The 23854-nt window shown below is 43.5% G+C and overlaps 1 protein-coding gene across 2 annotated transcripts in view; it reads left to right on the forward strand.

Annotated features, from left to right (window-relative positions):
- CTNND2 (catenin delta 2) overlaps positions 1-23854 on the forward strand; it is a 918117-nt gene that overhangs the window by 767365 nt on the left and 126898 nt on the right. For both annotated transcript variants that reach the window (XM_055308537.1, XM_055308538.1), the window contains exons 13-14: positions 14835-14952; positions 20089-20274. In XM_055308537.1, coding sequence (XP_055164512.1) covers positions 14835-14952; positions 20089-20274 — 304 coding nt within the window. The remainder of the gene's footprint in view (positions 1-14834; positions 14953-20088; positions 20275-23854) is intronic.

Raw genomic sequence — 23854 nt, forward strand, 5'->3', positions numbered from 1 at the left:
GAGAGAGGAGCAGGCTTCATGCAGGGAGCCTAATGTGGGACTCGATCCCGGGACTCCAGGATCAGGCCCTGGGCCGAGGTGACACTAAACCGCTGAGCCACCTGGGCTGCCCAATAAATAAAATCTTAAAAACAAACAAACAAACAAACAAACAAACAAACAAAAACCCAGCTCATTTAGAGGCTAGCTGGCTGTAACTGCTTAACCCACATATTCATCTTACTGTACTGCGAGTGGCCAGTGCTAATGGGACAGTTCTAGGCACCTGTACGTGGTCCCATAGGTATCCCATAGGTGTCTCTTTCACGTGTGGTGAAAGCAGGAACCATGTTCTAAGGGTGCAGCAGTTCAGAATTTCTTTGGCATTGGAGTAAACTAATGCCGTATGTTTGATTTTTAGCACATTCTGTAAAAAAAAAAAAAAAATCCATGGTAAGTATTTGTGATTAAAACTGAAATAGTACATTGTATCTCTAGGAAGAATTTTAGGGAAATAATGAATTATTGGAAATACTGGATTTGATCTGTGGAGCTACTGGTATAATAGCAGTTTGCATACTATATAAAGATGCTCTTTCTGCTTCCATTTTGTACAAAAATTGACTCATTCTACTCCATCTTTTCCAAAACTATGTTTTCTTTACTGATGAACAGACCTCCAAATTTTCCATATTAGCACATATTAAAGGATTGATAATAAGAGTAATTGCAGTAAGAGGAGCTTCAGAAAAACCTGGCCTCTCTGGACTATATATTCTAGATTATTTTCATGGTGCATTGATACCTTGACATTTCCCTCCAAGAAGTGATTTTATATGGTCTGTTCCGGAGTTTCAAGAACTATTTTCATTCACAATGAGCAGTGAAGCCAACACAACACATGCACCCTGGGCCAGAGGTGGAGACACAAGCTTTCTCTTTTGTTTCTACTTATTCTGGAGGTATCCACCAAGCTGCATATGTGCACAGTTTTTAAACTCAACTTTAACCCCTGCTCAACATCAAAGAGAGTAACACCAGTCCTGTAACAGGTGAGAAGGCTTTTACCACAGCACTCATTCAGTGTGACTAGGATAAACAATGAAACTACACTTTTCCTGGCCAACTTGTGACCTGGTTTTACTGATGCTGTGAGGCTCCTCGAAGTGCCCTTGTCAGATGACCTTCCTATGCAGCATTATAATCCCTACATTTTTGAAACATTACTCCCTTCACAGCTAAAGCAGTAAAAGGAAATCATGCACCCAGTGGTGCCATTATCCTACACTCAAGTTAAGCACGAGCCATCTGGTAGTAGTAAACCAAGAACAGTCACTCTTAGGTTACCTGGAGTCGGGGAGGATCTCATTGCATTCAACATTCCTGCAACAAGAAGCAGCTAAAAGTCCTAATGACTGCATTTCATCCTGTTACTCAGAGCATCTTTGTTTGAAGATACGACAAGTTTGTCTGAAGGTTTTGAAATACATTAGCAGAAATATTAAAAATGAGCTTTGATCGCAAAATACTACAGTAAGGCTTTTCGTCTTCTGTGCATGTGCAGATGTTGTAGCTTTTCCACTGCCGCCATCACAAGGGCCGCAAACCCGGTGGGCTGGAACAGCGCAGGTGTCTCATGGTGGCGTGCATCAGAGGTGCAGGGGGGGGCATGGTCTCACAAGTTCAAAATCAGGGTCTCAGTCAGCAGGTTTTTCTCAGGAAGCTCTGGGAGGAATCTGCTACCTGGATCATCCAGATGGTTGGCCAAATCCAATTTCTTGCAGTTTTTGGAGTGAGGACCACATTTCCTTGTTGGCTGTTGACTCTTGGCTGGTGGTGGTTTGGTTTGGTTGTTCTCAGCTTCTGGCGGCCACCACATTCCCTGATTTGCAGCCCCTTCCCTAGTCCTGCAGAGCTGGCAACATCAGAGTATCAGGCCCTCTCCCCTCACCTTCCCTCATCTCTCTGCTCCCTCTTCAGCCACATGTCTTGGACTGACTGACTTTTATGCTTTCAAGAATCCTGAGATGACACGGGACCCGGCAGGATAATCCAGGATCATTTCCCTACCGTTAAAGTCCGGGATTAGTACTTTACTGCTATCCACAGAGCCCGTTCACAGCAGTGCCGAGATGAGCATTTGACTGAACCACCTCAACGCAGGCATTTGAAGGGATATCTTTCAAATTCTCCCTTCCACAACAAAGAAGGAAAAATTTAGTCATGACAACAATGTAGGCAGACATCCCAGGTGCTCAGCAGCCTTGGTTTTAAAATGCAGACTCTTGGAACAGCTTTGACTTTTCCAATTATTCCTAAATTGCAATTCAGACCAATGCCTAGGCTTCTTTCTTACAGAACCTGGCACCCACTTTCTTTCAGTAAGCCTTCCAGAAATGTCCTCCAAAATGTAAAAATAAAAATATATTTCAATAATTAGGAATAAATGTATACTTTTCTCCCTTTCAGAAAGTAACAAAGCCAGTTGATCTTAGTTTTACTGAGTTCTCTCTATATTTTCTTCTTATAGAAGTTTATATGGATTCCTATGGCTTCTCCCCCTGGTCATCCAGCACCCCTACACTAAACATTTCCCTTTCGAAACAAGGAGAAAAGAGAGTTGTCCACAGACAGCCTCTGCAGCTTTAATTCCTCTTTGGCCAAACAATAATCTCTGGCCAAAGTAATCAGAGTCTGGATTTTGTTTTGTTTTTGTTTTTATCACTTATCACATTCTTTGGTCCAAGTAAAAAACTACTAAGGGAGCCGTCAAAACTTGTAAGTTCCCAGGACATCAGTTAGGAGAGATGGGAGCATTTTTAAGAGGTTAGAAAAGCGGTTTTTATTTTTAAAGCTTTTCTTCCCCTTTGCACACAGAGATTGAGCTGTTTTGACCCAGGGACTATTTTTATTAGCATTGTGGCCGCAAACTTAAGGAGACTTTTTCTAAAGAAGAAATTTAAGAAGTCCCCCCCCCCCCAAAAAAATAAAGCAGAAGGATGGTTACCCTAGGTGGCCAGGGCAGTGGAATGACAGGAATTTCCTCTTCCCCCTTTCTTATCTTGTGGCTGCATGCATTCTCATCACTCACTCTAGGGTCCTGGGCAAGGACCATAAGAGATCAGCTTAGAGAAATGCTGCTGAGGTCAGCCCAACCCTGAATACCCAGAATAAAAGGCTATGTGGCAGGAGCTCAGGAATTGCAAGAGCTTGACTAGGGTAGAAATAGGGGGAAGGGTTGAGACCCCAGAGTAAATACCGTTTTTTTCTTCTGAAGATACTCTCAGGTTTGGGTTGTTATTATTGGTACAGAACAAAGTATCAGTGAGTGAGCAAAGCAATCATGAAAATAAGAAATGCATCTTGACGACGACTCATCATCTAGACAAGTGAACTTTTAGAAATCACATTGAGTCAATCCTAGCTTTAATATGTCTTTGAAGCATGCTTTGTTAAAATTTCCTGCCAGCAAATAAATTGAAAGATTACATGAGTGCATATGGGGAATTGGGTGATGAATTAAAATGAAAGTTTGAAGGGTTATTCTAATAATAGCTATTAATAATCCAGAACATAAGGCCAAATCTTGAAAGTCTTCAAACCCACAATCTGACATTTAAAAGGCAAGTAGCCAATTACCTATAATCCCTTATTAGTCCAGTTTGTTCTCCTACTTCTTAGAAGACAGAGGTCTCAAATTACAAGGAATTGGATGGCCTCAGGATTGCTCATTATTTATGTAGCCAAAATGCTCATTTTCCTGGAAGCCACTCATTGGGGAAGTGAATGTTGCGTTTCTAGTTTGCAGTGTTTCCTAGCAGATTAATTGATTGCGTGTATTTTTAAAGCTCAGGTTTGGTGACTTATATTCAATTGTGTCTGGATTGATGAGGAATAATTTGGCCTAGCAAGAAAAGGGGAAGAAAATGCTGCATTTTTACTCATTTTTTAACTTAACTTGCATTTTGACCAGACTTTCTCTTTGCTGTTGTTGCATTTGTAATTGGGCCATGGCTGGCAAATGCTTTTTGTTCTGTGGGAATGCCTGCTGCGGTGGTGGGACATACACTCGATGGAGAACCGCCCCAGATGGCAAGCAGAGGTACCGGGACTGAACTTAAATGCAGGCTCGCAACGTGAGATGCTCCCTGGTTCTGAGTCATCACAAAGGGCCTGCCAGAACATGCCAGAGTGAAATATTTGAGGCATCAGTGGAATGTGGGGTAAGTGGGCATTGGCTCCAACGATCGGGCCCCATGGCAGTGCTCCAAGCTTGACATGTGGTCTGGTAACTACAAACTCAAGGCACGGTGCGTACAGCTCACCCCCAAGTACTACATGTTAGGGAACAACAGCTAGATGTTCATGGAGCTCAAAGGACTGCAGGCACAATTAGGTTCACAGTTAATGGTGTTAGCCACACAGCACTCATTTTTTTTTCTCTGTAATTTCCTTATAATTTAGCCCGATGGGAAACTTAGAGCAGGCATTTCATAGAGCAGTTAACTCTGTGGTGTCCATCAATTTTAATTGGAATCATGAAGCTAAAACCCTAGGTAGTACTTGACAGCCATAGGGCATCTTTTAACCTAGACATTTCTGGTTCCGCTCTTGGCTGCTTTAGAACAATGTGCCCTGATGCATGACTAGCTCCAGAAGGCAGATCTAGAGATCTAGACATTCTTAAAAGAGCAGTGCTGAATAGTCAAACAAAGAGGAGCCCATCTGTTTCTCTGTACTGGTTTACATTTATGAGGGTGGGAGGGGTGTCAACGCGTAGGGGCCACTTTTCTGAGGACAGCTTGGGAGCCATATTCACTGCTGCCCGGTAGGTAGTTGGTCTTTAGGTCACTGAAGCATTCTGTCCCTGCAGCTCAACAAAGCAATTACCAAGCCATCACTGTCCTGATTTATAAAGAAATTGCCTTCCTTGAGAGAAGACAGTAAGGTGCATAGCAGGAATCCAAAAGTGAGACTGTGCTAATCTTTAAAAAAAAATAAAAAATAAAAAGGAAAATTTGTTTCTTTGGAAATTGTTCTGACTTGGCCGTGATAAAGTGCCAGCTTAAGAAACACATATGTATAAAGAGAAGTCAAGAGCTTTTCAAGTAAATTCAGCCTTCTGTTATTTGTACCCAGTAAAAATGTATAGAGGTGTGGCTCATCCTAATACAGGTGTCCCTTGGTTTTCAAAAGTTTCCTCTGCCACTTTGCTTTTACAAACAAACAAACAAACAAGAAAGCCTAAGATTCTGCAATCTGGGAATGCTCAAAAATGTTTCCATATGAATTAATGGCAATTGCGTCTTTGCTTTACACGTGTCAGCTCATGAAAGGTTTCACAGGAGCTCCCTACTTTTGCGAAGCAGAGGAAACCTGCACTTTTCATTCGGTACTTATGGTTGGCATTTCAGATAATGTTCCAGGAATTCACTTAGAATAATGAGTCTCCACTACAGACTTCACTCAAGCAGAGCTAGGACATCGCCCTTTTCTCTCCCTTAAAATCCAGCGTGCTCATTATCGCCCCAGAATAGAATACCAACCACGACACTCTCTGTTCAGTGGAAGCTGTGAAACTCAGGTTTTCGGGAGCCTCTTCTATAGTAAGACGACTGACAGACCTAGAAGGTATCAACCAAGCAGGAGAGCACTCTGATGCAAGCTGACGCCCACATATCTGGTAGCTCTCTCGTGGCTAATCAGATTGGGGATAAGGCAAAACAAATTAAAGCAATGTACTTTTGCCTCAAAAAGTGCATCATCATCACATCACACAGTGTTTCTTGTGCTTTAGCCTGCTCTGAAGTAGCTGGAACATCACCTGGCCTTGTGTAGTTGAGGGCAAAGGCTTTTTATGCCACCACCTCACCCTGGTCCCTACACACATGCCCCCAAGGAAGAATTTTGATTTTCCTAAGTACGTGGCACTTTGGTCTTGATCAAAACAAATCAATTATTTGGTCATCTAGAAATATCTTCCTGAAACTTGCATGAGTCCACTGCAGATAAGCAGTTTTGCAGGGAAAGGGTGGTGTGAAACAGGTACACGGGGTGTCAAGAAGATTTTAATTTACCCTTGAGTAAAACAAGCGGAAGGCTCTGTACTCGTTTCCTACTGCTGCTATAACAAATTACCACAAACTTAGTGACTTGGGACAACACAGATTTATTATCCTACAGTTTCTGTGAGTTAGAAGTCTCACACAGTTCTTACCAGTTTAAAATCAAGGTGTTAGCAAGATTGTGTTGGGAGAAGACTTTTCCAATCTTCTATAGGTTGTGGCCAGAATCCAATCCCTTGGGGCTGGAGGACCGAGGTCTCTGTTTCTTTGCTGTCTGCCGCTGAGAGCTAGCAGCCTCTCTCTCAACCTTGCATGTGGCCCTTTCAATATCCAAACCAACGATGAGGAGTTGATCCCCATGCCTGAGATGTCTCTGACCTTCCCTTCTACTGCATCTCACTGACTCCACCCAGAGAATACTCCCTGCTTCTAATGTTCATTGGGTCCACAGGGCAATCACCCTATTATAAAGTCCATAACCTTAATTCCCTGTGCAAAGTCCTTTTTTCCTTGTAAAGTAACATATTCACAAGTTCTAGGAGTTAGGACATTAACATCTTGTGTGGCTATTAATACCAAAGAAATGGATTATCTGCTCTTAACAACACTGATGGGACAGGCATAGGATAATAATTATAGACATGCCAGTTCAAGGAGGGGAGAAATGAAAAATAAAATAGAGCACTTGTTCAAAGCAGCTTGGAAATCAGCCTAGCAAACCCCAGTATGTTTCAAAGCCAGGGACTTATCTACTGTCATCGTCGGCTCTGCACTCTGGGCGAGATGTCAGAGAAAGCCATCGGAAAAGCCTCTCAAAAGACTTGAATTCACCAGGCAGGTGAGGGGAATCTTGCTTTGGTTCCCTATTGGTTATTGGTCAAATGTCACACACATTTACCTGCATGTTCCTACAGAGTCACAGTAGGCAGGAGAACCTCTGGTGGTCTGCTTCCTGGCACTCAGAGCAGCCTGGCTGGGCTGCTCAGCAGCTGGATGTCAAAAAGGACTCTTGGTTTCAGCTCAGCTCATGATCTCAGGGTCACGAGATCAAACCCTGTGTCAGGCTCCACAGTGAGCATGGAGTCTCCTTGAGAGTCTCCCTCTCCCTCTGCCCCTACACCACCTACCACTCACTCTCTCTCTTAAAAAAGAAAAAAAGGGTAAAATCAAGCAAAGAGCATGATTAACTACTATGTCAAAAAAGCAAAACCATATTTACACCATTTGTTTGTATGAGTGGAAAATAATCTTGAATGGTAAACATCCCGTAGCCACAATGAACCCCTTGGACACAGAGAGGGGAAGAAAAGAGTGAGAGTGTTCACTGTTAATCATATATTTTTCCCATTGTTTGGATACTTTACAAATGGTTTCAGGTTTTTTGGAAATTAGTGATGAAGATGTAAACGATGAGGTTATCATTGTCACTGTGAAACCTTCCACTCTTTCCTATCTTCACCCCTTGTCTTCTCTGGATGCTTGCCATCCATGCAGTGCAGCAGTTCCCCCCCTCCCCCCACCTCACCGCATGTCTCTCTCCCTCTTGGATGGGAGTCTCTGGGTGAGAAGCAGCTGGAGGAGTTAACAGTTACTGTGAAAAATCCATGCCAGGCCCTGAGTAGTGGGCTGTGTCACCACATGATCTGGTGACATTAGACATCCCCATCGGCACATTTCAGATGTCTAGACCAAGGCAAGGCATGTGCCTTCATACCTAAGTACAAGACCATGGCAGGTGCACAAGATAACCCATCTTTGTTGAAGTTTTTTAATACTAAGAAGGGAATAAGCTCTCCATTTCTGCAGAGAAGCTACAGATTAAGAGGATGAGCCCTAATGGTTTCTGTGGCGGTGGCTCCTCTGAGTGAAGAAGAGGGAGACAGACCGACTTGGCAGGGCTCACACTGCCCCATGGACCCTGTAGCCACTGACCTGGAGTGAGAGGATCTGGCTGGACAGCTGTCACTATGTTGACCCAGCTTGGGGGAAGAAGAGCCCTTCCTCCCAACCCTTCATGCTTGGATTTCCCACATGGAGGAAGAGATTCAGGGTTTTTTGGTCAATGATTTTAGAACCTACAGGCAAGCTTTCCCAAGGCTTTTTGTAGGGAAAAAACAAGGCATAGTTGCTCTTTACCCATGGTGATAAATGCATCTGAATCCTGAAGCCCGAGCTCTGGATTTAGGAGAGCAAAATCTGGTCTTCAGACCAAGGGCACCGCTGATTTTGATTAGAGGTTCTTAAACTTTTTAGGGGTCCCGGCCTCAGAATACTATGAAAGTTCTATTCCTTTATCACAGAAAAAAGCATGCACATAACATATATATATGAAATTTTGAGCATGATATCGGGTTCAGAGACTCCTCCTGAATCCCACAAATAGGCTTCAGATGAGAATCTAGGTCAGGGATTGGAAAACTATGGCCCATGAGCCAAATCCCACCCATGACCTGTTTTTGTATGGCTGCAGATAATACTGGGCTTTATACTTTTTAAAAGGTTGTTAAGGAAGAGGAGAAAGTACAGAGACCTGTGGGGTTCCCAAATTTGGAATATATACTCTCTGGTTCCTTACAAAAAAACTTCTCTACTTTTGATTTAGATGGGTGGATAGATGGATCTCTTTAAAATGGAATGTTTTTAACTAAAGCAAAAGCAAGCCTACTTTGCAGGAGAGTGGCTTGAGTATGATCAGTACCATTTCCCATTCCCAAGCTTATTCAGATCAGGTAATTTACAGTAAGTTACAAATTTTATTGGAAATCACGTGGTCAGGAAGTTGAGATGATGCACATTTGTGTTTTGCTTAGATTTCCCTCACAAACTTAGTGTAGCTGCAAGATTTTCACAGGTTCCATGTTGGGAGCCTATGGCAATCAGTCTAAATATATCATTGCTGGAGGGGAGAAGGGTGGAAGGATGGGATAATTTGGGTGATGGACATTAAGGAAGGCACGTGATGGAATGAGCACTGGGTGTTACATGAATGTGCCATTCAGTTGTGCCAATCACTAAATTACCTTTGAAACTAATAATACACTATAGGTTAATTAATTGACTTTATAAATAAATAAATAAATAAATAAATAAATAAATAAATAAATAAATCATTGTTGTATGTGGGGCCATGATGCCCCCACCCATTAAGAAGAAGAAGCTGAGTATCTTTAAGATTTTATGTAACATGTAGCTCAATTATGATGTAAATGACAATTACACGGTCATTTAGTAAGTATTTCAATTTCCTGCGGTTGGATTTCCTGCTAAGGGAGTGGTTCTCACACTCTGGTGTGTAGGGCATCACCCAGGGAGCTAAGAAGACACAGTGAGTAGCATAAGGGCCTGGGCCTCTCCATTTTGGTCAAGTTGCAGAGATGATTTAGATGCAGTGGAGATTTGAAAACATCTGGGCTACACAGAGGTCTGGTGTTAGGATATATACCTACAAATTAGACCCTCAAGGAGCCCAGCTAACTAGAGTGGGCTTCTCAGCCTCCACACATGGCATTGTTGGGGAGGCCTGTCCTGAACACTGTAGGATGTTTAGCAGCAGCTCTGGCTGCCTCCACCCACTGGATACCAGTATCACCCCCTTCCTCTGCATCTGTGAGAAGTGGAGTGTTCCCAGACACTGAGACATTGGCATATGTTCCCTGGTAGCAACATGGTTCCAGGTAAGAGCCACTGGTCCAGCAGGAGGCAGGCTTGCAATCCCGCACCATTGCATTTAGTTATTACTCACTGAGTTCCTACTAAGTGCCATCCAGCGGGGAATCAGGATAATGACAGCAAAATAAGATGGTGGTACCCACCCCTCCCCACATCATGGAGGGCCCAGACTCAAACATCGGGTGTTACAGGTGCCCTAAAAGCTTGTCCCTGGAGCAACAAAAGAAGGAGTGAAGGGGACAAGGCAGAGGTCTGACCAAGCCTCAGCAGTGTGATTGCTCAGAGACAGTGGGCCTAGACGCAGAAGCAACAGCATTGCAGGGGAGGGATCAGCACAGCCTCAGATCCACAGACAGACTCTCCATATCTGTGGTTGAGTATATGGAGGCTTGAGACCCTGGGAGTCCCTGGTATCCACAGACCCAGGTCCAGCACTCCTGTCTACTCTGTGCTGTCAACCATTATGGTTTCTGCCTCTCCCTCTGCCTGCCCTGTTGCGTTGGCATCAAAGCCTACAGAGTGTGTGGCTTTGTATTTCAGCTTTGGCTTGGGACCACCTGTATTTCTTGGAACAGTCTAAGCTCTGCTGTCTGAAGACTCTGGCAATCCCAGCCCCACTCCTCACACTGGTGTATAGTCTCAGAAACTCAGCTCAGGTCTCCAGAGACCCAACATCTGGGCTCTGCTGGTGAGATGAGACAAAGCAGCCCAGTGAGCCCCAGCTCACAGATGTGCAGGAAGGACCCAAGGCTCAAGGTGATGAGGGTGGACCTGGTAGGAGATGACCCCAGGGAGGGGTAGACTATAAAGGCCAAGGAGCAGGGGGTGTGGAGAGGAAAGGAGGTAACAGGGAGCACAAGAAAAGAAACTGAGCCTACCAGCCTGGGGTGACGGTGGCTATGGCTCAGGAATACCCGATTGGCTCCAGGCGGCAAAATTGTTCAATGCCCTTCAGTTATTCAGCATGTATGAACAATAATATCAACCAGGAGAAAGCTTCGATCTCAAACTTGTTTAGTGTGAGGTATGATATTACTTTGAGATATCACACACTATGTTCAGTTGGGATTTTTTTTTTCTCCTTTCTTCCCAAATTGAGAGTGACCTGAATAATCCAGGAAGGGGGTTATAGTGACAGAGCACAAGCTATAGTATAAGAAACCTGCATTCTTGATCTAACAGATATCTGATACTATCCAGTGAGTATGGAGCACAGAGGTAAATCAGTCACATGAATTCCAGTCCAATGGAAGAACCGAATGCACATGTAATAACCAACTTGCACTGAGGGTTGTATCATGCTGGGGATACAAACAACAAGGACATGTCTTCTACCCTCCAGAAAGTTCCAGTACAACATGGAACTAATCCAAAGTCAGTGGTGAACAGTAAGAGATTCAAAGAGCAAAGGCAATACTGAGAAGAGAGAGGCTAATTTCAAATTGTTAATTGCTGAAAACCTCATCCATTGGTTTTCTCTACACTTTCACTCTCCATATCCTGGCCATGTGAAGTAGAGACACATGAAATGAGGTCTTTCCTGTGAAATGCTGCATTCATTCCTTTGCATGTGCAGTACAAGAACCACTTTGGATCCTAGGAGAGCTCTGTATATTGAATTTGTTTTAAATAAGCTCAGTGAGTGATGGAAGCTCAGAGAAACAGGATGTCAAACAGCACTGAAGATAGGGAAAATAAAGCAGTTTAACGAGTTACACTGGAACAAAAGAGACTGTAAGAGATTTTATACCTTTTAATTGTAAGAAATAAAAATAAATTACTTCATTTTTTATCAATTGGATAAAAAGATCGTAGATCTTAACCTAAGCAGAAATTACCAAATAACATGTAAACTGACAATTCAATCTAATAATCTTGATAAGGCAGAGCTATTGTACCGTCTTCTGTGCTTTATACAAATAATCTGTAAGTATTTGCTTTAATGTTATGTTTAGGCATAAAATTTTGCTGCACCAGTTTCTTGTCAGACATGAAAATCACCTCTGTCAACATGAGCAGAAGATGGTTTTAAGTGTGACAGGAGAGAGGGACTTTGTAGGGTGAACACTGGTTCATTGTCACTTACTTAGACTGTAAATTCAATTAATTGTTATAGTGACCAAAACACAAAGTTGTTGGTTTTTTTACTTTTAAATAGTAAAGCATGAATAATATAGTAGATTTTGTCTTGTGGGGGGCAAGAAGAAAGAGGAAACTCTGTCTCCTCCAGAGTGAAAAACCCAGGGTACTCTTCTGATATAATTCCTCATTCAGGAGGAGTTGCTTAAAAGTGAACCCAACCCCAAAGATTTGGAGAACACCATTATCCATTGATTAAGAGACATCTGCACATCTCAGTCTGTTTAAAAATATATGTTGGGTATCATCATACCTGCAGATGCTATGATAACTCCTTCTTCCACTCTGTATCATAGGGGTGTGTGTATGTGTGTATTTACATGCATATGTGTGTATAGGTGTGTGTGTGTACCATTCATTTCTCCTTCTCTACAGGGACCCTAACTTATTAGTCTTTCTTGTCTCTCAGTATCTTACACATGTTTAAAATATTTTATTTTTAAGTAATCCTTTACCCAATGTGGGGCTCGAACTCACAACTCCCAAGATTGAGTTGCATGCTCTATCCACCGAACCAGTTGGGCACTCTTCAATATCTTGCACTTTGTAATATAGCAGTCAGTTAATAACTTTAATTTTGGAGGAAACTAGACTACAATCAAACAGAGTAAAGAATACTGCTTAGATTAATATTCACAACTTGTAGTGTTGACAAAGTTGTTAATTCCTGGTCTTTTTCATGGTTGCCCTGCTCATTCATTGATTACCAATGAAAATAGACTGATCACTTTGAAGTGTATTTGTGAATCAGAATGCATCCTCATTATAAAGCTACTCAAGAAAAAGACTGAACATTCATCAGCCAGGGAGGAGGGCAGAGGATTTCAGACTAGGGTGTACAGAGCTACCTCTAAGGCAGTTTAACGAGTTACATTGGAACAAAAGAGACTGTAAGAGATTTTATACCTTTTAATTGTAAGAAATAAAAATAAATTACTTCATTTTTTATCAATTAGATAAAAAGATTGTAGATCTTAACCTAAGCAGAAATTACCAAATAACATGTAAACTGACAATTCAATCAAGATTATTAGATGATTTCTAAGGAATTCCTTATTTTGTCTTTGGAAATATGACCTCTTCAAAGTATAGAGGCAAGATTTAAAACATAGAGGCAGATATTGCCATCCAGCATTCTTCTGGCCAAAGAGATATGATTGGAATTTTTGAGAAGCCTATTACTCTAACTGCCTCAATGCTCGACCTGGTGAAAATCGTTTCAAGGAGGAATGGTCTAAAAATGCTCCCTCACAAAGGCAGTCCTTCCAGTTTAGAATAATACCAGCACAGCTCTCACAGCTACTTCCTGCAGAAAGCTGGTTCTCCCTCCCTCCCAAGATCCTGTCAGAAATGAGGGCCAGTCATAGCACTTTATATAAAAATACGCCAAAAAAAAAAATACCGTCAATATTTGCCCAGTTATATTATCTAAGGAACTGAGAAATTTTGTTTATATTTTAAGATCGGCAAATGCCAAAAATACTAATTTGAATTGAATAACCTTTCCCAATCTTACATTAAAATGCAGAGAGATCCTATGTAAACACATCCTACAGAACCTTCTAGGTAATCGAAGAGAACATTTAGGTTTTGTAACATTTTAGTGTTAGGCCTACTTTAATTCCTAAAAAATAGTGGTGTGTCTGTATTGCACATCAAGCCTGAAGGCCTTGCTTTCCTCTCGTTCAGAGACCTGGTTCTGTTCTAGCTGCTCTACTCATTGCCTTGGTGGCCATGGGCAGCCTCTGCACCTCAATGTCCTCATCTGTAAAATAGAATGAAATGTAACCTTGAAGGACATTTTGAAAATGAAATGGGACTACCTGTGCCAATTGCAGTGTGGGCATGAGACTCAGTCTATCCAGTGTCTCCCGCAGCCTCTGCCCAGGGCCACAGATTCTTGGGTTTGCCATGTGGTAGCGCCTAGCAGTCAGCCCAGAGTGCTGCCCTCCCCGACCGAACCCTCTCCCTAGAGCCAGAATCAGAGTCGTAGTTCTCAACTTCAGTGACATCGATTATGAAGTTACCCAACTCCGCCCAAGAGCCCAAAATGGGACTGAGCAATCTCCTCCAGATGATTCTGCTACTAGCCAAGCATGAGAGCCATTGTCCTACCGAGATCATTCTCGAGAGATCACTCTTCCTCATGGTCCCTAAAATCCTTCAACCCCTTATACCTTCTCTTCACTCACTTCCAGCACCCCTCCAACAGGCTGTGTCTTCCATGAGTTGCTGTACAAGTTCTTTACCTGAACCAAATCCTAACCCTTGGTAGGAGAGAAAATACATACTCTCAAGTGGTGGGGTCAATAAAGGAACCCCAAAGATTCACCCTTGACTAGGCTTGTCTTATGTCTTCTGTAGGGGTAGAAGGTCTCTGCTTCCCAGCTCCATGTCCCCTGAGGAGAGGCATCCCCTCCCATTGGCTTAAGCTCAGCATGCACTGGTACAAGAAGGAGCTTGAGCCACTCTTGCCCATAAAAGGTGCCATGGGCACCCCAATGACTACATTTTCACAGAAACCCTTCCCTGTGTTCTGAGAATAAATTTCCAGAAGTTTACTTCTGGTGGGACCAAGATAGGCATATTTTTGAGGCAGGTGGAATTAGATCACTAAAATATTTCAGTAAGTTGGAAGCTCTGTCTCTGAAAAACATTCTTTCCAATTTCTCAAAGAAGAAGCCTTTGAATCAAAGAGCTTTTGATTCCCTCTTCAACTGTCAAGGAAGCAAACCTCGAAGACTTTCTGGGAGTCTCCATCCCCAGCGGACCTTCACAGATCACACGTTTGGAAATCTCTATCTCTGTTTCACAAGTTGTATGGCAAATACCTGTGGCCCAGCTGGTTCTGGGATGCATTTGGTAGCCATCCCTACTTGTTCAAACTGTGTTCTTGGTAAACGTTCTGGAAGCAGGCTCAGAAGAAGGTTTTTGTGGGGACCACCACGGAGGTAGCTGATGCACCACTGTTTTGCTTTGCAGGAATGTTAGTTCAGCCGGAGAGGAGGCTCGCAGGAGGATGCGGGAATGTGACGGGCTCACAGATGCTCTGCTCTACGTGATCCAGTCCGCTCTGGGGAGCAGTGAGATCGATAGCAAGGTTGGTTGTGTTTGCATAGATTAAACATCTCAGTGAATAAAGATGCCCAGGGGACTAAGCAATGGCTAACAGCAGCGGAGAGCTAATGCTTTGCTTAACACCTTCACTCTGCAATCTCTCTTGTCTCCCCATAGGAATCCAACATTTTCTAGATGCATTTCTAATCCTAGCCTAGAACTAGACACCTAAGTCTCGATTAATAATAAAAATGTGGATTGTTTTAAGTTACTCAAACCAGGGATCCCTGGGTGGCACAGTGGTTTGGCGCCTGCCTTTGGCCCAGGGCGCAATCCTGGAGACCCAGGATCGAGTCCCACATCGGGCTCCCGGTGCATGGAGCCTGCTTCTCCCTCTGCCTATGTCTCTGCCTCTCTCTCTCTCACTGTGTGCCTATCATAAAAAAAAAAATTACTCAAACCAGATGAGTGTATAAACTTTTACATACCACATTACCCACAAGTTTCCAGCCTTAGTTTATAAAATATGCTTTCAAAAGAAAGAGAAATATTAAAACTACCTGAGCTTTGAATAATTCTATGTTCTTGCACATTAATTTTTTTCAAATGTTAATTGTAGCAAATGCCATTTTAAAAATGTCTTATGAAGACTGAAGAACCTCTGTGCAAATCTGAATAAACAGGACTGGCCATACGTTAATCCTCAGAGTCCAGTCAGTGTCTGAGTTCACAAACCAGAATAGAATTGGGTGAGCTTTGCCAGTGGTGGAGGTATTTTGTTTTGCCTTAATTTGTTTCTTGATTAGTTTTGATTCAGTCTAAATGTAAAGTTGTCAAGTAATAATATCCCGATATAAACACAGACTTTACTGATGCTTTTTAAGTGACCCATGTGATAAACGTGAGATCTTAATGAGAATTTCTCCAAAGCCACATGACTGACATTTTGGGCCAAGTCATTCTGTGCTGGGGGGACGTCCTATGCTTTGTAGATGTCGGGCAGCATCCCTGGGCTCTCCCCACTACATGCCAATAGCATCTCCCTTCCCGGTTGTGACAAACAAAAATGTCCCCAAACATTGCCCAGTGTCACCCAAGGGAGCAGAATTGGTCCTGGTTGTAAACCACGGCCATGTGCCCGGACCTCATCACAGCCCTTGGACTCTGAATGTCCATCTCTGGTCTCAGATTTGTGTTCCTTTAAAAGTTTATCGGGTGATTTGATGTGTGTCCTATCCTGAGAACCCACCATAGAAGATTAGAGAGACAGCTCTGAAATGATTCTCATCAGGAATCCGATGAAATGTTATTTAGTTGTAAAATCAGATAAAGAACAAGTAAGACTGCTTTTTTCCTCTTAGCTATCAGCTGGCATGGAGAATGACGTAACAGTTCTCCACCTTGACTACACAGTGGAGCAGCTAAGAAACTGAGACAATTGCTCATACCCAAGCCCTTCTCCCCATAGTTGTAGATGTGTGATACCTTCTGGAAATCCAGCCCTCTTGAGTATTAGTTTGCTGTGGCTATAAACGTGGTTTATCATCTCATCACCACCACTGAGTTACACGGGCATCATTAGTTTACTCTGCAAGTGTTATCAATTTCGAAGACATTTTGAGGTGCTTCAACCCCTCATGTAAACACCCTTAATGGCCATTTTAGAACTTTTAATATCATTGATAGGAAAATAAGTCCCTACAACAATGATCAGTCAAGATGTCTTGAGTATTTATAGATGTCTGTTAATACAACAGACGAGCGATTTTTAAAAGAGCTGCTGGAGGTAATTCACAGAGCCTGTGGTGCGAGGATCTCAGCATTCAGAACAGTAAGGACTATAACATCCAGGCACTCAGCCTCCTACTATAATGGATACAAAAAGAGCTTTATACTGTCTGGGGCTTACAGTTGAAAAGAAAATAAGGTCCACAGCCTCTTGCCTTGGCCAAGTGCCCATGTCAACACTGGTAGGAAGGTAGCCATTAGCAGGATAGCCCCAAAACAAAGTGCTGTGAGGCCCCACACTTTCTTCCTGATGTGGCAGGTGGCTAGATTCCTGAAACCCCTAGGTGATCCCCCCCTTTTAATGTCCACATTTTATTCAGAAGAGGAACCTGGAATCAATGGAAGTGTTGAGGGCAGCAATCAGAAGACGTGGCTATTTCTGATGAAGCAGCAAGGGCACCGTGCTTGGGTAGATGTGCCACCTCAACCTCCTGCTCACTAAGGACTATACCTGAATACCCCAACTTCAGGTCCTTCAGGGGGACGGTCAGAGCTTCTGAAAGGATCAGACGCCAAGGGTTACTTAGCAGTGCTTGGCCGGCCAGAATGCGCCATGAGCTTTAATGTATTATTGTCCCACAGTGTCCCACGTGGCCTTCTGAGTGGTCACCTCTGAGCTCTCCCAAGGACAAGATAGAGGGGGAATGGGTCCACATTCTCTTTAAGACCAGCAAAGTTAGTGAATAAAAGAGCCTGGAATCCATGCAAGCTCTCAGCTCAGCTCCTGTAATTGGGACGGTTTGTTGAATGGGTAACATATGGTAGAGCAGCCTACAGACAACTTCCAAATTAGCCCTTTCTAATAGAAAATAAAGAGTCAAAATGACCCTGGTGGCCAAGAGGAACTGCTAAAAGCGCCGTTGACAGCAATGGAAGTCAAAAGCAGAGCCACCAGCTGCCACGTGCCTCCTGCTGGCGTCCCAAAGAAGAGCAGTAGCTGCCTTTTTTTTTTTTTTCCTACCCTCTTTCCCACTTCCTTCAATGGAAGGGCCTGAATGGGTGACCCTCCCACACCATGCTGAGCTAGAGAGATGAGGTCAGTCCCCGGACCCTGGGCCACCCCTCCTTCCCTCTGCACCCCTTCCTCCGCCAACCCTGCTTTATCCCCCCACCCCCACCTTCTCCCAGAACATCCCCCAGACACAGGTAGATTATAAAGCATTTCTGGAAACTGCTGTGGATGTGTTCCCCAGCAGTCATTTGTTAAACAGAGGCACGGAGATCCCCCCAGGGAAGATGAACAGCAGGATGAGAAAGAAGTTGATTCTCCCAGGCCTTTGATGTAAGAAAAATCAGTTTGAGCTGATTTAAAAATCGTTCTGACTTATGCCATAACATTTCCCTTTCAGGGAGAGACTTTCTCTCTTTCATGCATCGTCCTGTGTTTACCTGCTTTCATGCCTGTTCCTTTTTTGATGCAGAGAGGATGCTTGAAATAGAAAATCAAGTTGACTCAAAGCCTGTGGGATTAGCAGCCATGAAACCTTGAAAAGCTGACAAGAAAGGTCTGGAATGGCAAAGGCTCCAGTGATAGACCCAGAAAACCATTTTTCCTGGTTGATTGTCATGCCCCCAGTTAAGGACACGTGCGCAGGTTTTCCCAGATTCCCACCTGGGAGGGGAACAGTGGGGCCCCGCCCCTCGCAGGCCTGGCCCAGGACCAGAGAGAAGTGGCCGGGTCTGCTGGGCATCCCCACCAGCTTCAGGTCTCATCCCCTTCGTCTGTGAAATGGAACCATGTTCCCTGGCTCAAATGCTGGTGCACACAGCAGGTGCCTGGGCAGCCAGGGCCAAAGTGGCAGGCTTTTAAAAATAAAACTTAGCACAGCTCACTGGTTTTCCCCATCATCGTTTTGGGTGTTTTGGTTTTTTTTTTTTAATTGAGTGTTATTTTTCCTCTTCCCACTGTTCATCAAATGCAAAGGTCAAAAGGTTGATCTGAAATTCATGTATGAAACCTGGTCTCAATGTGATGATATTCCAGAGGAAGAGTCATGGGAGGAAGTGGAAGCACATAGAGATTAAGCACTTTGCCCAAGGTCATATATAGCTCACGAAATGGCAAAGCAGGACCAAAACCTAGACTGGCTGGCTTGGGGTCCGGTGCTCTGGACTGGCAGGACGTGCCGTCTGCACCACTGCTCACGGTGTGAAGGCTCGTACGGTGCTCACTGTGGACCAGGCACTGCTCAGTACACACGCACGGGGGTGGTTTTCCATTGCTGCCGTAACAAATTGCCACAAACACGGTAGCTTAAAACCACACAGATTTATCCTGTTACTGTTTTACAGGTCAGGAGTCCCAAACGGGTCTTGTTGGGCTAAAATCAGTGTGTCTCCAGGGCTGCATTCCTCCTGGAAGCTCAGGAGAGAATTGGTTGGAGGTGCCCACAAAACTTTAGCTTGTGGCACCTTCTTCCGTCTTCTAAGCCAGCAGTGAGAGGTCACACCACTTCTCATGCCACCCTCTCTCACTTCTAGCACCCTCAGGGGTACGTGGGCCCACTAGGGTAACCCAGTGGGTTACCTGACTAGAGGTCTGCAACCTCCATTCCCCCTGGCCACATAACCTAACTGAGCCGAGTCACAGCTTACAGAGATTAATACATAAGTGCTGTCATGACCATCTTCCAGAGGAAGCAGTTGAGCTGCGGAGATGTTGGGGGTACTGTCTGAGTCACACAACCAACAGACACACACCAAGGACTCTCCAGGTGTCCAGCTGCACACAGTGTGTCCTGAAGCACTGTTTCACCCCCCACGCTAAGAAAACAGAAGCACCAGCCATCAAATCAAGTCAACAGAATGGAAACTATGTCCCCAAGTGATCCCGGCACTCGGGTTGCCTGGGACCCCCCCCAACTTTATATGTATCTCTCACCTCATTTTACTTCCAGTAAGTGGCCCGATGGGTGGGAAATACCAGTGTTACCTTCCCAGAGCTGATGGAAATGTGAGTATCCACACTCTTGGTGACTGTGAGCCCCAGTCCCCAGGCGGGGGTGGTGTGTGCATGGGCCACACTTGGAACCTCTTGTGGTTGTGGACTCTCTTCCCGCAAGTGAACTTCTGTTGACAATGACAGTGTTTATACAAGTAACTACTGTGGATAAGGAAAGATATTAAGACCATCTCAGGTTTCTCTCAATTCTTTCCACCATGGCTGTCAAGGGAGCCTTAAGGAACCAGCAGCCAAAGGTATCCAGAAGGCATCAGGTGTGGAAATGACTGCTTTCCTGGGTGAAGGAGTGCCGGTTGGTTTTTATTCATTCCTCTTTGTTTCCTTTCCCCTTTTTTGTTTTTTTGTTTTGTTTTGGTTTGGTTTTGGTTTTGGTTTTGGTTTTTTGTTTTGTTTTGTTTTGTTTTTTGTTTTTTGTTTTTGGTTCTCCAGACCGTTGAAAACTGTGTGTGCATTTTAAGGAACCTGTCGTACCGGCTGGCAGCAGAAACGTCTCAGGGACAGCACATGGGCACGGATGAGCTAGACGGGCTGCTCTGTGGTGAGGCCAATGGCAAAGACGCGGAGAGTTCTGGGTGCTGGGGCAAGAAGAAAAAGAAAAAGAAATCCCAAGATCAGGTAATACAGGCAACTTGCAGCTGCACGCACTTAGCCCGTCCCTAATTACAACGTTCACATTTCTTCTGCGTATATAGCTGTGGGGCTCTGCACTTGCAATGTGTGACACAATCACGAACACATCCGCAGAATTTTCCTATGGGGCTTTCACAGCTCAGAGCTTCAAACGGCTCCCCCCAGGTCCTGCAGGCCAACCCAGATAGGACTTTTGAAAAAGAGAGTCTCGTGAGTCCCAGGCAGGCTCTGAGGTCCCAGCTTGTAGAGTCTGTCCTGGCCAATGACTCTTCTGTGTATTCATCTGCACATTGATGGAGGTCCTTGCCAGGGACAGGTGGGGTGCCTTGCAGGTGGTGCAGATGCACCATAGGTGTGGTATAGGAAGGGAAGCAGAACAGAAGTGCACGAACACCCAACACATAGTTTACTGCATGTTTTGAAACCTTTTGGTATGTACTTTTGCCTTTGTTAGAAATAGGGGGCTGGTGGCTCAGGTTCACAGTGCTCCAACAGGATGCATTAGGAACTTAGCCTGCGGGAACCATTCTGATAAATTCAGAAAGCTGTCCAGCTGGAGAGGTCTCTTCAGAATAGATGGACTTTACCTCAAGCAGCTGTACGGAGGCTACCTGCAGTGAGGTAAAGGCCAATAGGCAGCCACTCTTGGCCTTGGTGGAATTAAGACAGCCTCCACCCCTCACCCATTGCCCCCCCACATAAGGTAGTAGTGCAAGTGGTAGCTGCTGGCCTGAAACCCCTGCTACTGAGGTTGTCCCATCTCACTGTGGTCTGGGCGGTGTGGTCATGCGTCCAGTCTTCCTTGGACACTGTGGTCATATCCCAACGCTAGGGTCATACAGACCCAAGATCTGACTATCTTCAAGAGTGAACAACTAAGCAAGCAGGGCGGAACATACAATTCTCTCTTAGCAGGTTTTAATTCAAGATAAATATGCAAAAGTATCTGTTCACATCATTTTAAAAAGTATTTTCAAAAACATTCTGTTTCAAGTAAGGATTATAGAAGCTCTTTTGTTGAAGTAAGGATTCCTGGGAATGCGCTCTTAATAATTCCTGAATTTTACTTGACTGTATCAATGTTAGTATTTTTTAGATTCTGGTTCTCTTGCTGTCTGAGGCCCCTGAGGGCTACTCCAGGCGCATCTGCAACTTCTAGATCTGTATGTTCCAGCATCAACATACCTATAATATAAAAGATACATGCAGCTTACCTTTTTGATGGTGACCTTCCACTTGGCGAAGTTCCCAACCCTGAATTCTCTCCTGTTGTGGATCAGTGCTGTGTCCACTGTCTCCTCAAATTTCAGTAGCCTTTACGAGGATTGAGCCATACTTCTTAATTCACCCACTTAAAAACCTCCTATCAGGTGAATGCAGTGGTTAACTAGCAGGCTATATGCCAGGCATTATGCCAAATAATGTCAGATACCTCAGATTTCCTACCTGGTACTACCCAGACCATGATGACTTCTGAACTTTTTTTTTAATATCAAATAAACAAAACATGGCCTAACAAAGGTATAATGGGTCCTTCTCATGGTTTCCTGCTGCTGTACTGTATACCTAGGGCTCTGTCCTTTCACTGCTTTATCCCAGAAAGTGCACGAGCATAATAAAGATTGAAAACAGCATTGGTGCTTCCCAGTCTGTCCAGTTATCATAATCTCCTGGTCTCATCCACCACTTATAGACTCAGAACCTCCGGGATGGGCCCAGGCAACTTTAGAAGGCAGATTTGGAAAATTGTATTAACATGTTAGCCTTGGTTTAAAAAAATAAATTAAAAAACACAAAACTTTGAACTGAGCTTGAATTCACTCTGATTTCAAGGTTTTCTTTCCAGTCTGTTGTTTGGACTCAGAAGTACATCCTTCTGATGACCCCTGCACCTGTCACTGGTATCCCATCAGTAAGAGTTGGCCCCAAACCCTGAACCTTTTTTCCAACTCTGCCAAGGTGTGTTTACATGGCTTGAAGTCTTTCAAGTGACGGGTGAGATTAGATATTGATTGGGTCCAGAGAAGTCAGAGAATATTCATGGACTTCACCCCAAAATACAGCCCTCCTTTCAAGCTATTAGCTAACTCCTTAGAACCTTATGATGAGCAACTTCCCACCTTAGAATGTTGTATTTTTGAACCATGGTTTATGACATCAATGAGCTATTTTCTAAGCTGAATAAGATGCAGAGATTAATTCAATTTTGTCATCTTTTTGCCAAACATCTAAGTGAAAATTTATAAAGGTCATTTGTACCATCCTTTTCTTAACGATATTCTTTAAGGAAACAAAAAGGATTTCTTTAAGAAAGTTTTGCTGAAACAACCATGTTAAAGTACAATAGAACATTGTTATTCATAAAGAAACTTCAAAGTCGTGGTTTCAGTCAATGATGTTTTGTAAAAGACCTTTGTGCTCTAATACAAACATATTTTATGAAAAATTTTTATGTAAACAGATAGTAATTATAGTTGTTTGAAAGTCAATTCATATGTCTTGTCAAGTTCAGTATATGTGAAAACAGTCAAGAGTAAAAACCATCTTGTATGGAAAACCAATGAGAGGCACAGCTGAAAGGTCTGGAGATGGGGAGGTGAGCATCTCACATCCTCTTGGCCTCCCTCCCGCCCTGGTGCGTGGTCCCCAGGAGAGAACTGAATCTAGATGGTGCCACCTGCTGGGGAGGATGGCATTTGCGCCAGCCTGGGGTCTCCGCAGGGAGAATGTGCTTCACGCTGAGGAATGTGTTTTGCACTTGGGGAAAGCAGGTGGCCATTCCAAATAATCTAAAGGAATTAAAAGCCAGCTGTCTCAAGTGAGAGGAGGAACCAAGGCCCTAATTCATCACGGTTAACAGGTTGCAGCAAGGTGAGAAATGGAAATGTGCACAGGTCTGGCTAGGACAAAGCATCCCTGTCTTTGCTAACACCAGAACAGCAAGTTACCTTCAGAGACTGCAGACTGATTTAACTCACCTGGAAGCTTCCAGAAAGTTCAGGTATCCATTCCCTGGAGTCTCTGTTGCTAATAAAGTCAAGTTTTCAAAGAACATATAGTAATTAGAATATATAATACCAAGTAAAGTGAAGAAAAAGAAGAGAAAAATAGGAGTATATATAGAGAGCTGTACATATAATATAGATAAAACCTGGCCAATTTTGCAAAATGTGTATCACATGCAAATATAAAATATATTTTTTTAATATTTTTATTTGTGTATATATGTATGTGTGTGTTTCTAGAGAAAGTACAGTAACATCAAAGACAGAGGATAGTGATTCTTTTTATGCAGGCATTACATTTGTAATTTTTTTAAATACCATTTAGAAAATAATATTTTAGAAAGCACGAGCTGATTAAGTCAGCTTGCTTATAACCGGGTATTCATTTTCTTGTCCAGAGAAAGGGATGCAAGGAGCTGTGTAAAATGAAAAGTTGTCTAATCCACAACAGATATTTCCTAAGAGAGGAGCCAAAGATTTTAGCAAGAAGCCAAAGTGATACAAATAGTAATTGGTTTAATGATTGCCTCTGGAGCTTGCTGTATCCCAGGAATTTATGT

Source organism: Nyctereutes procyonoides, unplaced genomic scaffold (genome assembly GCF_905146905.1).
Source record: "Nyctereutes procyonoides isolate TBG_1078 unplaced genomic scaffold, NYPRO_anot_genome, whole genome shotgun sequence".
Classification (NCBI taxonomy): Eukaryota; Metazoa; Chordata; class Mammalia; order Carnivora; family Canidae; genus Nyctereutes; species Nyctereutes procyonoides.